At 33.6% G+C, this 15,498-nt stretch overlaps 1 protein-coding gene across 1 annotated transcript; it reads left to right on the top strand.

The window, feature by feature from the left end:
• LOC100737613 (olfactory receptor 2G2-like) lies at positions 12,354–13,307 on the top strand. Its single transcript, XM_003480746.1, has one exon. The coding sequence runs from the start codon at positions 12,354–12,356 to the stop codon at positions 13,305–13,307; it is 954 nt and encodes a 317-aa protein (XP_003480794.1).

Genomic DNA, 15,498 nt, shown 5'->3' with positions numbered 1-15,498 from the left:
TTTAGTGAGACATGACTGTCAAAAGACATTTAGAAGAGAATTATTAAGACAATAATTTAATGAATGAGGGCTCAGCTCAACAAATAATTTGGTTAGGTTCATAATCCTCTAAGTGAATTTCAGTAGAAAAAAATTAAATAGACCTTGGATTTTCAAATTGGATACAGCTGAGTTTGAATGCCTGTTTTACCACATAACAGCTGAGTGACCTGAACAATTTGTATAACCTGTGCATCAGCTATAAACTGGTATGAATAATATTGAGTAACCAAAATTAAAGTTATATTATTCTAGGTATGTTATTGTTTACAAGGTTTATTCAAAAAATTTTTTTATTTGATAACCATAACCATATACCATATGGCTATTATTATAATTTTTCTTTTGCAAAGATTGAGATATTTTGACCACTCATAATAGAAAGAGCAAATCCTAAACTCCCATGGCATTGTTCTTTCAACTCACTATGGATCCTGAAGCCCTCAGGAACCCCCTGTGTGAGTCCCATTATACAGAGAGTTTATCTTTATTGGTGTACTTTCCCTCCTGTTTGACATATTTCTGATTTTTTTTTTGTCTTTCTCTCCTCAGTGGGTTTCTGAGATTGGCAACTATGTTATAACTTCATGACAGTAAAATCTGTGCATAAAGTGACTCCCAGATTTGTGTTTCAACACAGATATTTTCTACCTATATCCTAGTGTTCAACTATGTTTCACTTCTCCATCTGAGTGTATTAAAACAACTTCCATTGCAAATCAACTACACTTTAAAAAAACCCTCAAAATTAGCATATCAGAAATAAATCAAAGGCGCCCTGTTTTTTTCTTTCTCTTTCTAATATCAGAAAATGAAACATACACCATCCCAACTCATGTATGCTATTTAAGCTACAGTATGTAACCTGGAAATAATCCTGTGGATTTCACCTTTTAATTATCTCTTTTGTCTATCAACTTCTTTCCATTTTAATTTTCTACCACCTATGTACTTCTAAGATGGCCTCCTTACTAGACAGAAAATATTTATTTAATGAATTAATCATCTCTTTCCCTTCCTATATTACTAGGTACATGCAATTTTTAATGCATCATGAAACTTATGTTTGTCTTATCTCCTTTATGAAACACATTTGTTTATTAACAATTATTGAGGCACAGAAAACACTGATGTGAACAAAAGAGCACTCACATTTTATAGAGTGTTCAGGCTGATGGTCCAACTCAGTCAACTGATAGATTTTCATCATGTGATGGTATCTTTTGTCAAACAATAGAAATTGATATTAGGGGGAGAAAAAACTCACTTTTAGCAAAATGATTGTAAAATCGATCTATCTCAATGAAGTGATAATATTAATTGATATGACTGTTTTATTTGGATTTTTGATATTAAATAAATGTGGTTGCAAAGCAATATTAAATAGATAGCACCTCACCTTGATGAAGGAGGAAATAATTTATATTGTTATTTACTAAATTACAAACGTGTTAATATGTGTATAAAAAAAGAAAGGATCCATGTTTTACAGCAGGCAGATTATGAACAAAGAAGGGGGGGGCAGATGGCAGAAAACCACTCATCATGTAAACAGCAGGGTCCATGGGTAGACAAAGGGAAGCAGGACCCTCCAGAGTGAAAGGAAACCACATACTTAGGGGTGATAAGTACCCTGGAGACAGACAAAGAAATGTAGGAAAAGGCACAAATTTCTAGCATCCGAATGTAACCTGATGCTCACTATGCACTCATTACAAAAAAACTAGGCTTGGAGATAAGAAGAACACGTCATGCAGATGCCATGACACTTCTGATCAAAGCTAAATAAGGACAAAAATCCATCCTCCCTTAGGGAATGGGAGCTGGAATGAAAATCAGGGAGTAAGACCCTACAGCCCCTTCTTCCCTATGAATATTCTGCCCATTCTTTTATATGTCCCTCATAAACAGGTGAGGCAAAGAAACACAGGGCAATTCCTTGCTCACTGCCAGCATCTCTTTAAGATATATATTTCTCACTTAAATAAATTCTCACTTTACTTTCTCAGTTTCTGTTTTTACCTGAATTCCTTCTGTGGTAAGACAAATGCCTCTCTGTGGGAACACAAAGGTAAGTTTTAATAAGATTGGCAGCCTACACCAGAAGCTAAAGGGCCTTTAAGTGGTACAATTTAAGTGACAGATATGACATTTTCCTTAAAATTTTTGGAAGATTTACATAATATATACATAAATATAGTAGGATGTGGTTGAAAACAAAATGTTCTCCCTAATGCTGAGGAGAGCACAAGAATTTCCTTAAATAAAATCTGGGGATTAATAATTTAGAGAAACTTAAGGGAAAGAAAAATAAGCTTATGAAATATAAGCACATTTTTTTTTCTTTTTTGTAATGTGGGTGCCTGACTTAATATTTGATGGTTGAGGCATCCATTTCAACTGGGATTCTACTTCAAAGATGGCCAGCTCCAACAAGCACATTGTCAACCATATGAGTAGGCCCCCCCCAAACTAAATCTCTTTTATTTTAGAGATCTTGGTTCATTTCAATAACTGATTTTTGGGGCTGCTGTACTTTTCTCCTCTGGCCTTTATTTAATTTTAATTTTATTTTTATTAAAGTAAGATTGACTTACAGTGTTGTGTCAATTTCTTTTGCACAGCATAGTGACCCAGTCATACATGCATACATACATCTTCCGTCATGTCTTATCCTAGGAGATTGGGTGTAGTTTCCTGTTCCATACAGTAGGACCTCAATACTTATCCATTCTAAATATAATAGTTTGAATCTACCAACCCCAAAGTCCCTGTCCATCTTACTCCCTCTCTTCCCCCTTGTAGACTACAAGTCTCTTCTCTATGTCTGTGAGTCTATTTCTGGCTCTTTTAATTCCCGCTCTTCTGTTTTAAATTTACCAACAAAGAATGAACCCAAGAAACACTAGGTCCCCACTCTTGATCCCAAGAAAAGCAGAACCTGAATCCCATTGCTCTCTCCTCTCCCTGCTCCCCACTAACCCAGTATGGCCCCAGGTATGCTGTGTAATTTTCAGATCTTGCAAGTAATAAAACTTTATTTTTCAAAGTTTCCTCATGGTTATTGCTGAAGGGTGTTTTTGCAAGTATAATAAGAACCATGATGGCTGGTCCAGCCACAATATTGATTGCTGATAATCAGAGAATAGCACAAAATGACTTAATAAACAAAAAGTAGAATTTGGAAATTGTTAGTAAGCATGATCAGACTTAGTCAAGGAAAAATGAGGATTCTTCTATTTTGAATAACAGTAACACAGCAATTCATTTTTTCTTCTTTAGAATAAATGAAGGGCTCTAAGAGTAGAAAAGAGAAGTATAATAGAATTATTACTTTGTCTACTCAAAAAAATAAAGTGGCATTTAACTGTAGTGAGAACAGAGCAGTGAAATAATTCCTGACTTTTGCTGTCCAATTCAAATGCAGCCCATAGCCACTTTGATATTGTGGGCCAATTACCTAAGAGATTTGCCCATGAGATTATTTTTCTGAGTTACTGTAATTTCTCTGAATTCTCTTTAATTACCAAATGATAGCATTTTTCTATTCCTTCATTTAAGCATTATAAGTGGGGTAATCAGGATGATTTAACTGGCATATGTTTGGGAAAATGCCAAGGTAAGTTCCTGATTTCTTACTCCATAAATCCTTAAGTGATAAAAACAAATTATGACCATAGGTCATCTTTTTTTCATGATCATCTCCCAGGATTTTCTGTTATGGACATTTTAATGAGTAATACATTTTCCATAGAGGAAATATGGTAATTCTCTTACCCTTCTGGGGACAGGTTGAGACCTCATTAACAAAGCCTTTTATTTTTTATAAACCATCTCCTTGAGGAGGAGGTAATCACAGGGGTTCTCCCTTTCAAGTTCTTTTTTTTTTTTTTTTTTTTGCAAGTGGGGTCACTTGGGATAGCTCACTCTTATTCAAAAACATTTCCATGCAAACATTAGCACCTAATTTAGAAAATATTCATTTTTTTCATTATTCAGAATGGGCATTTCTGTTTTTTACTACAGATGGCATGGACCAGGAACAGCTCTTTTTGAGCTTTTGCAGAGAGATTCAATTTCCAGAGACATAGCTTTGTAGCCACTGCATTACTTCTCACTAATAACTGAGGGTCAAATTTCATTTGCACACAAAACTGCCTAGGTGGTTTCAGTATTCTTGCAAATGCTTCCAGGTAGGGAAGAAAGATTAAATATCATCTTTCTGGGCATAATGACACTGGTTTAAGTGTTGGCCAGTGACAAGACTACAAAAATCTAAACAATTCCTTTTTTCAGAACCTCAGGTTTAGTTTCTAGCTTGCTTTTTCTTGAACAGCTCCTGTGACTCTGGGACCTTAGCCTGCAACTTCTGTTTTATTTTCTCTCAAGACACAGGCAACTGGAGATACTCTGGACAAAGAAATAACTCCTGAGACCAGAATGCATGTTCTTGGCCTGAAACAGGTACATTAACAGGAGGAACCAGCTGTAGTCATTACCATCAGGTTGCATGTTTTACTGCACATAGAACAAATTATGAAATCAAACAAAAAACCCTCAGAATTGTGAGGTCTGTGGATTTCAAATTAGTCTTTTCATGTTATCTTTGTTACAGAGACTTGTTTCCTCATAAAATTTCCTTGTCTTTCTTTCTTTCTTTCTTTCTTTCTTTCTTTCTTTCTTTCTTTCTTTCTTTCTTTCTTTCTTTCTTCCTTCCTTCCTTCCTTCCTTCCTTCCTTCCTTCCTTCCTTTCTTTCTTTCTTCCTTCCTTTCTTTCTTTCTTTCTTTCTCTTTCTATCTTTCTTTCTCTTTCTTTCTTTTAGATGCTTGGTGTCACCTCTGATCAAAGGCAGCAAAGAATATGTTTAAATAGATAATTCCTAGGATTTCCCTTCATAGCTCAGTGGTTAATAAACCCGACTAGGTTTGTTAGGATGAGGGTTTGATTCCTGGCCTCACTCAGTGGGTTACGGATCCGGCATTGCCATGAGCTGTGGTATAGGTTGCAGATGTGGCTTGGATCCCATGTTGCTGTGGCTGTGGTGTAGGCTGGCAGCTACAGCTGTGATTTGACCCCTAGCCTGGGAACTTCCATATGCTGTGGGTGCAGCCCTAAAAAGCAAAAGCAAAAAAAATATAATAAATAAATAAATAAATAAATAAACATATAACTGATTCCTCTTGCTATACAGCAGAAATTGGCACAAATTGTAAATCAACTATGCTTAAATTTAAAAAGGTAACTAAGTAAAAAATATATTATCTGCTCAATCAGTTGATCTTGTGATTACAAATAAATTCCAAGAAATTAACTTCTAAAAGATTAGAATACGCCTCACTTCTTCGATTTGCCTCCCTACTGCCTCTTTATTTAATTGCAGTCTCATCTCCCAATCTGCTCTTGAGCTATGACTGACTGCATGGACTGTTAAAATGCTTGTTTTTCATATCAGGATGCTGCTCCCTCTCATGGTACATCCCATAATTTTCTCTTTCTATTGAAAGGACATTTGAATTCAATTAAAAATAGTTTTTGAGTGTAACTTTTATTGTTTTTAAAAGGTACGACTTGTTAGTGGACAATATTTGTGGCCTTTAGCCTACAGTTACTTATATTGCATATGGATGAGAACGTTGTATTTAGCATATTTAAAAGTTAACTCTTATTTTTTTGTGATTTGTTGTTGAATTTTAAAGAGTCTACCAAAATAGAGTAGAAGTAAGTATGATTCAGAGCAACATTTGTATACTGGAAAGTATTTTAAGGAGACTAATAATTCATGGGATCAATGCTCTGATGACATTTTGAACTCATGCTCTATGATCACACAGTGAAATAATGGATGTCAGACTCTTTTTCAAAGAGGAACAAAAATTCAGTGTTAGAGAAGAAAACACAATATGAGAGTTTATAGTATTTGTTGATAGACATGGTATTCCTGATGGAGTCAACTGAAGAAACAAACAAGGGATATGACACTAGAATTGGAGTCTCATGAGCAGGCTGGAAATGAACAGGTTCTTGAGGGACAAACGAGCTCCAGGTTCATGTGAGGTGCTGTGGGGAATGTCCAGTATAAGCAGGGGGAGGGGCTTTACCACTGCTTATGTTACAATCTGGCCAGACACTGTGTGAAGAAAAAGTCCAGAAGCTCTCTATACTTTAAGGTAGATGAACTAATGTGGCATACCCACAGCATTAATTATGAATTTCTCATTTCCTGAAGGTGGCATGAATAATCAGTGTAGTAGGAAAACACTCCAAAGATGGTTGTGCAGGTAGATGGTTGAATTGACAACACCGATTGTGTGACAACACATAATCAAATGTTGATTATTAGTAGCTCATTTTCTGAGGGTACCATAGATAATCAGTCTATCTTTAAAGGTGGTAGTTGGCTTTTGGGACAAAGAGAGCATTATCTGCAAACATTTAGAGAACCCTATCCCAGGGGATGTCCCATGTCATGATGGATTTTTTCAAAACAAAGAAATGCAATGTGCCCATGTTTGGAGGTCTTTTCAGCTGCCAATTCCAACAGTCAGCTTCATATAGGGATTTAAGGCCCATTCTATAGTGTAGGGGGGTGGCAAGGAAGAGTAGGTTGCACAGAAAGAAGAAATATAATTGCATGGGTACAGTCATCATTTGTGGGGGAGCTGGAAGGGAAGTTTGCTTGAAACTTGAAAGATACTCTCTAGCTTTCAGTGGAAGGAAAAATTATTAGCATAATTCATTCAGTCCCAATTAGACAACCTGATTCTTTCTGCGATATCTATGTATATTTAAGGAAATGCGTCTTTGTTTACAAATATTTTTCCACTTTAGTTAAAAATTCTAATGATGGTATTTTGCATGTTTTACAGTTTTATAATAAGGAATACATTTTTTTACATTACAATATAAATTTACTATTTAGTACGAAAATCTCTTTGTGAGGTAAACACTATTAAGATGTTTCTAAAATATTTCCCAAAATTATCCTCTTTGTTAATTTTGTATTATTATCTGCAGTACACTATTAGATTCTTTTCTATACTTTTTAAGGATATTTTAGTAATATTCAGGATGAATTTTGTTTATTTAAAATGTTATTTTTGTTTTTATAAAATTTTATTTTATGGCATTTTTCTAACTTATTACCTTTTTTTCTTATTTTATATTGTTTATAAAGTGTTTTAAACTATGAATATTCTTATATTTTGATATTTAGGGTTTAAAAATGATACATTTAAAAATCTTCATTTGAAATTTTGGCCTATTTCAACACCTTTCTACTAACTGATTTTGGTTTTACAATTAGATAATACAGTGATTAAAATTTCTGTTCTATATATGATCAAAGTTTTCATTAAAGCTTAATACTTGCAGTGACATAAACTTTATATTACCAGCATGTTTGGTTTTCATGTATTTATTTTATGTTACTTGGAGGCTGAAGATCTAAAAGTAATATCTATTCATTGTGGGTTATGTTATATATAATCAAAAAGTAGCTCTACGAATTATTACTTTAGTTTGAATATTAGCTGTCATAGTGTTAAACTCTGAGCTTTTAATGTTAAAATTTACTGTGAGAACTTAAGGATATTATAGTTTTGACTTTTTCATGTAATCTTTTTATTTTTCTTAGTAACTCTACTTTCTTTTCCCTTTCCATTGCATTCTATGCAAGTTACCCAAACACATCCTTTATTTGAATTTTTTATAATTCCTATATATAACTTAGGAAGTAACCATTATAAAATTCCTTAATGTTTTTCACAAACCTGCAGTTGAAGAGTTCCCATCATGGCATAGCAGAAACAAATCTGACTAGGAACCATGAGGTTGTGGGTTTGATCCCTGGAACTCGCTCAGTGAGTTAAGGATCTGTTATTGCCATGAGCTGTGGTGTAGGTCACAGATGCGGCTCAGATCTGGCATAGACTGGCGGCAACAGCTCTGATTAGACCACTAGCATGGGAACCTCCATATGCCACAGGTCTGATTAGACCCCTAGCCTGGGAACCTTCATATGCCACAGGTATGGCCCTCAAAAGACAAAAGACAAAAAAAAAATAAAATAAAACCTTTATTGTATTTATAGTTATACAACAATCTTCACAGTTTGTTTTCATAGATATAGGTTGTCTAAAATTCTTTGAGCATAAAGAGGAATACTTTTTACTTCCCAAATATTTACAGATTTCCTAGAGAAATTCTCCTTCAAGTATATGTTCTTTATCTAACTTTTGTTTCTTAGAGAACTTTCCTTTTCTTGTTTTCCTGTCTGTGGTCTTTCTGTGTTATTTCAAAAAGTATGAACTTTACATTTAGTGCTTTATATTTATTCCGTATCAGTCATTTTTCGATGCAGAATGATCTAGGCTTGTCTTTTCCCAAATATAACAGGATCATTTGTCCTTTATTTGCAGTTTTTCCTCCTTTCCCTGGGTGCTGTTTTATTTGGAATTTTAGAATGTAAGATGGAGAATTAAATTTTCATAATTTAAAATTTGTGTTCTGTCCTTCAATCATTTGGTGAAAAACTATAGAGGACATCTATAATGTTCACTCAGATATAGTTTTTATAATCATTTCTTCCCCTAATGAAAGATATATCTCCTCTGGAACATACCCAGCTCAACTTGGCATTTAGCACAGTCACTCATTTACGAAGTTAGCTAGCTTATCTTACCAGCTATGGACCATCTTCTTTATGGACTACATCTCCAGTAGAATATTTTAGTTTTTATGGTCTGCTACATTTTAACTTTGTTTCTCTAAAATAGAATAGTGCTTAGAGAAGAGGTTTCACTCTTTGTTCATGAGATTTTATTAAATTTCAATTACATGATATGTGGAATATATTCAGACTTATAGGCATTCTACAGTTTTAGAACTGTTCCTGTTTAGAATAGTGTTCACCTTCTGTTTTCTATTATTTGTGTTTAAGCTATTGGATTTAAAGAGAAAGGTAGAAAAGGCATTCACTGTCAATATTTATGTCTTAAAATGTTTTTTTACAACTTATTTTAAACCATTTGTGCTTATTAGTGTATGGTGTTCTTAATGATCAATAAAGGTATTTTGCTTGCACTGAAAAATTGCCATTATTAAAAGGTCCCAAGCTCAATATTACTGGCATTAATCACTTTTCATGAACTTTGCAGTGCACCTTTGGAAGGTACTTGGACACTGCTGCTGTTCTCTGTAAGTCCATTCATGCATGTTTACTGTGAAGTTTTTAAAGGCTCAGATTGAAAAGGAAGGTGAACTGAAGTAGTGATTGCTTACCATGCAAATAAAAAGGCAGGGATCTAAGAGATCACCAAAGTAGGGGCAGGGGGAAATTTTAAAGCACTGACCGACAGTGACAAAGAGAGAACTAACAATAGTTAATACTGCATCATATTTATTCAAAACTTTTGAAAAGGAAACATTTGCTTTCATAAAAGACATACATTTGCTTCAGTATGATGCTTTTTACTGGGAAAGAATGGGGGAAAAGTACAAAATGATAATTAGAGTATTTCAAAGTGTTTACATTTTATAACTACAAGATAAGTGGAGTTAAAATCAAGAAGAGGACCATGTGTGGCTGTGAATACGAGTTATCACATTATAATTTCCCCTCTGCATGTCCATTCCTGAATAGATGGCACAATCATACATTCTTGAGACATCTCCAATTTGGAGGAAGATTGGTAAGGTCTGATCATTTATTTATTTATCTACTAGTTGACTAGAGATGTGCTAGTTTCTTTAGGGAAATGAAAGCGGTATAACATTATGGATATAATATGAGTGAACTGCTTAATAATTTTTGAGAGGCTACTTTGTCCTGAACACCCTAAGGGATAGGCTGAAAAATCATATCTTATGTGACTCTTGGCCTCAAGAATTTCCCAAACTTTTTTGAATAGGTACATTTACAACTCAGTCAAATGCAAAAATACCTTAATCTCTTAGCAAGTTTCCTATATAATTAAGAACAAAGTTTGTTTGTTTGTTTGTTTGTTTTTGGCAGGAGTAGAAAATTATTTTTTTCAGGGAAATTTCTTTGGTAAGCATGGGGTTAAGGGAATAACTGCCTTTTAAAATACTGAAGCCATAATTACTAGATTCCTGAGTAGTGCTGTTTTATAAATCAGATATAATGCCATCATTGGGAATAAAACCTCTCCTTAATGGCTTGTTTTCAAAACAGGATTCACATTTTGCACCCACATTTTGAACTGGTGATGAAAATACATATGATTACAGTGAAAAGAAATCTAAAATTGTATGAATAACATCTGATTTCCTAAAGACTGTTTTTGGGGCCTAGAAGAACCTGGGTCACTGAAAAAAAAAAAAAGGGAACAAGAGATTAAAAAAGCACACACACATAAAAAAAAAAAAAGAAACCACTGAGGGAAGGAAAAGAAAGATAGGTAAGAGTATAGAAGTAACTGATTGGTCATAAGAAGTAGATTCAAGTGTTTCCTTCACCATTTACAAAATTTGTATATGCCTTTGTGTCATATAAATTTTAAGGAATGGATTTTTAGTTAACACTAGTCTCATTTGGTATGTTTCAAAAAATAGGTAAACTTAAAACTAATTTCCAATCTTTGGGGTGATGGAAAATGATTTTATTCTCCCTTTATTGGAAATTGCTTAAGTAAACCCCAGTTTTTTTCCTCTGGTTGTAATTAACTGAGAATCTTCCCTTCCTGTGACTAGAAAGACATTAATATAAAGGAGTACATTTGGTTAGTTGGAAACGATAATTTATTAATAGGTATAATTTATTCCCTCTTTCCAGGTGATGGTGCTTATTTTTTTGAACAGCTTTATTGAGGTAGAACCGATATATAAAAATGCCCAGTTTATTTAATGTATACAATTTCATGAGTCTGGACACATGCATGCACCCTTAATACCATCTCCATAATCTAAGCAACAAACTGTTTCATCATCTCTATAAGTTTCCTTGTGTTCTGCTTTTTGTGTATGTGGTAAGAACAGTTAATCCGGTTTACCCTTTTAACAAATAAGTGTACAATACGATATTGTTAAATATAAGCAATAGCTTGTATTTCTAGAGAGCAGTAGCTCTCTAGAATTTATTAATCTAGTATAGCTGTAAGTTTGTAACCACTGAACAACTCCTATTCCCCCCTCTTCCCATCACCAATTTATTTTCTATTTCTGTAAGTTTGACTATTTTACATACCACATATAGGAAGACTATTTGTTCTTTGGCGTCTGGCCTACTTCACTTAGTATAATGTCCTCAAGGTACATCCATGTTGTTGCACATTGCAGGATGTGTTTTCCAATACTATTACTTCAAAGAATGTTAAATAATATACTATATATTCTTTATTCATCTATAGATGGACACAGGTTGGCAATTGTGAATAATGCTGAAATGAACACAGATTCTGATTTCAATTCTTTTGGATAAATATCCAGAAGTGGGATTGTAGGATCATCTGATCATTCTATTTTTAATTTTTTGAAGAACATTGATTCTGTTTTTCATAGTGTTGCACCATTTTACATTCCTACCAAAACTGTACAAACATTTTAATTTCTCCACAACTCCTCCAACATTTTTCTTTTGTTTTTTGATAATAGACATCATAAGAAGTATGAGATAATATCTCATTGTGGGTTTTGTTTATATTACACTGATGATTATTAATGTTGAGCACTTTTTCATAAGCCTATTGGATATTTGCATTTGTTGTTTGCATGAAGCTTTTCCTACATGTTTCTTCCAGGTGTTTTAATTTCAGATTCTTCATTTAAGTCTTTAATCCATTCTTAGTTGATTTATGTGTATGGTACAAGCTAGGGCTTCAATTTTATTCTTTAGCATGTGGATATTCAGTTTTCCCAAAACCATTTATTGAAGAGACTGTCCTTTCCCCATTATGTATCCTTGGTGCTTTGTTGAAGATCAATTGGCTGTATGACAGCATTTATCTCTGGACTCTCTCTTCTTCTCCATTGATGTATATATATATCTGTATATCTATCTTTATGCCAGTACCATACTTTTTAAACTATTATAACTTGATGATTTGTTAAAATATCTGCTCCATCTTGCAAAGCATCAGAAGACAGCTAAGACATTAAGAGAGTATGTACTGCATTCATTTAGACTGTGTACAATAGAAAAATATATCTAAGTCACTAGATCTATACATTTAACAGATTATTTTGAAGGGAGATGACATTATCACTCATTTGACCTTGTGTAATATGTAATATGTTATCTTATGTAATATGTCATCTTTCTCAGCTCTGACTCAGGTTTCTGGAACACACTTTACACATGGGGATGGTGAGAAGTACCTATGAGGGTAATATAACAGGTTTTATCCTGTTAGGGTTTTCTGATTATCCTCAGTTACAGAAGGTTCTATTTGTGGTCATCTTGATCTCATATTTACTAACCATTCTGGGGAACACCACTATCATTCTGATATCTCATCTGGAACCCAAGCTTCATACACCAATGTATTTCTTCCTTTCTCATCTCTCCTTCCTGGACCTCTGCTTTACCAGCAGTGTTATTCCACAGCTCTTGGTAAACTTGTGGGATCCCATGAAAACCATCACCTATGGTGGCTGTGTAGTTCAGCTATATGTCTCTCATGCCCTTGGAGCTACTGAGTGTGTTCTCCTGGCTGTGATGTCCTATGATCGCTATGTGGCCATCTGCCGTCCCCTCCAATACACTCTTTTAATGCATCCCCATCTCTGCATGGCCCTGACATTTTTGGCGTGGCTTAGTGGGGTGGCCACCACCCTGGTACAGTCCACTCTCACCCTACAGCTACCTTTCTGTGGGCATAACCAAGTGGATCATTTTATCTGTGAGGTCCCTGTACTCATCAAGTTGGCTTGTGTGGATACCACTTTCAATGAAGCTGAGCTCTTTGTGGCTAGTATCCTCTTCCTTATAGTGCCTGTCTCCTTCATCTTGGTCTCCTATGGCTACATTGTCCAAGCAGTTTTGAAGATCAAGTCAGCTACTGGAAGAAAGAAAGTGTTTGGGACTTGCTCTTCCCATGTTACAGTTGTCATCATTTTCTATGGAACCATTATGTTCATGTATCTACAGTCAGCCAAGAGTACATACAAGGACCAGGGGAAGTTTGTCTCTCTCTTTTATACTGTGGTGACCCCCATGCTGAATCCTCTTATCTATACTTTGAGGAACAAAGAGGTTAAAGGGGCACTGTGGAAAGTTCTAAGGAAGATTCTAGTAGTAAGTATTACATGATTGTCAAAAAATTTTAAAAGCACCAGTGTGATAAATATTTCTTTTTCATGGTAAAATAAACTCACATAACATCTTTTAAGAGGAACCTATTTGGTCATTTAATCATATTTCCTTTTGGTTAATTTCTTATACAACATTCTTTAATATTCTATGGAATATATGTCTCTCGTCTCCACTTTACAATTACCCAAGAGTAACATAAGATAAATCCTTTAATCAATGTATTTTCTCCAAAATATATTATATATGCAACATATGAGGCACATTTGAATTAAATGTTTTATGATATTAGAAAAATATGAAAATACTCAAGGAATGTTTTAAATCAATCACTTTTTTTTTCATTTTTCTTTTGTGAATAACATGTTCAGTTTTCAGCCTTCCTATATCTCTAGATGGATTTATGACTGCCTTTTTTGCAAGGATGCGCCTGAGGTAAATGAATTATAGATAAGCTGTCATTAAGTATATTATTTTATTTCACCCTAATACTCCATTCACTTAAAATTGTGGCAGAATGATGTAGAGTTACATAAACAACATGAGAACAATAGCCACATGTTAAAGAGAGAGGATAAAGCAGGAAGAAAGAAGTTGATTCTTTTATTTTGTAGTTGAACCCATGAACCAGTGTGAACTATCTAATATTGGAGTCTGATTCCTAAGGAAAAAACACCCTATTATATAATATTCTATGGTTAGCAAAAACATATAAATAAACATACTTTTTAAAGTATAAACCTACATTCCTTATTTTGATATTGATTACCTAACTCTTAAAAATAAGCAGAAATACATTATCATTATTATTATTTTTATATTTTGCCCTCTACATTGCTATATATAAAAATATATCTTCATATTTTGGAGATATTTTCCAGATGAAAGCTTAATCAAAACTCTTATATTATTTATCCTATAACAATGGTTTGTTTCCCATGGCATGACTTCACTCTAAATAACCTTCATCTATGATTTTTTTTTCTGGAAATGAGAACTTTTTCATCTTGATTCTGAGAAATTTTGTTCAAAAACATAGTATTATAGTTTTTATTTCACTCCATTATATAAAACATTAGGTTGTATAATCTATAGCTGGCAAAAATCCCTTAGATTTTTGGAAAGTTTGTTTCCATTTTCGTTTGCCTCAATATATTTTAAGAATTTCCTCTTTGATTTCTTGATGACCCATTTATTGTTTAGTAGAACATTGTTTTGTCTTCATATGTTTGTTTTTTTTCCCCCAGTTTTCTTTTTATAATGGATTTCTAGTTTCATAATATGGTCAGGAAATGTGCTTGATGTGATTTTATCCTTTCAAGTTTATTGAGACTTGTGACCTAACATATAATATATTATGTAGTTTTTGGATGAAATATTCTGTATATATTTAATTAGTCAGTCTGGTTAGTGTGTCACTTAAAGCCACCATTTCCTTATTGATTTTCTCTCTGGATAATTAATCTATTGATGTAAATGAAATATTAAGATCCCCTACTATTATTGTATTACCATCAGTTTATCTCTTTATGTCCATTAATATTTGCTTTATGCATTTAGGTGCTTCAATGTTGGGAGAATTAATATTCATGAAGGTTGTATCCTTTTTCTCAGATGATTTCTTCATCATTATGTAATGTCCTTCTTTGTCTTTTGCTATAGTCTGTTTTAAAGTCTATTTTGTCTGATACGGATATTGTTACACCAGGTTTCTTTTTACTTCTACTTGCATGGATTAACTTTTTCCATTCTTTCACTTTCAGTCTGTGTGTATCTTTAGATTTGAACTGAGTCCCTTTTGGGTTGTGGACATTTTTTTAAAGAAAAATTCATTCAGCCATGCTGTATCTTTTTATCAGAGCATGTAGTTCATTTACATTTAAAGTGATTATTGATAGGTAAGGACTTATTGCCGTTTTGCTACTTATTCTGTGTGTGTGTTTGTTTTTTGTTTGTGGTTACCATGAGGTCCACATATATCAACATATACATACAGCAGTTTATTTGAAGTTGCTTAAGATTAAACGCATTCTAAAAGTCCTACAGTTTTACTCTTCCCCCATGTTTTTAAAATCTTATTTTACATAATTTTATTTGTGTATTCCTTATCTATTTATTATAGTTATAGTTGGTTTTACTACTTTCTTATTTTCTTTCTTTCTCCCTTTATTTCATCCCTTCCTTTCTTTCT

This window comes from Sus scrofa, chromosome 2 (assembly GCF_000003025.6).
Source record: "Sus scrofa isolate TJ Tabasco breed Duroc chromosome 2, Sscrofa11.1, whole genome shotgun sequence".
Lineage (NCBI taxonomy): Eukaryota > Metazoa > Chordata > Mammalia > Artiodactyla > Suidae > Sus > Sus scrofa.
This window is presented reverse-complemented; position numbering and strand designations above follow the sequence as displayed.

Coding starts and splice junctions, on each gene's coding strand:
- LOC100737613 (XM_003480746.1), top strand. CDS start 12,354: ATGGGGATGGTGAGAAGTACCTATGAGGGTAATATAACAGGTTTTATC.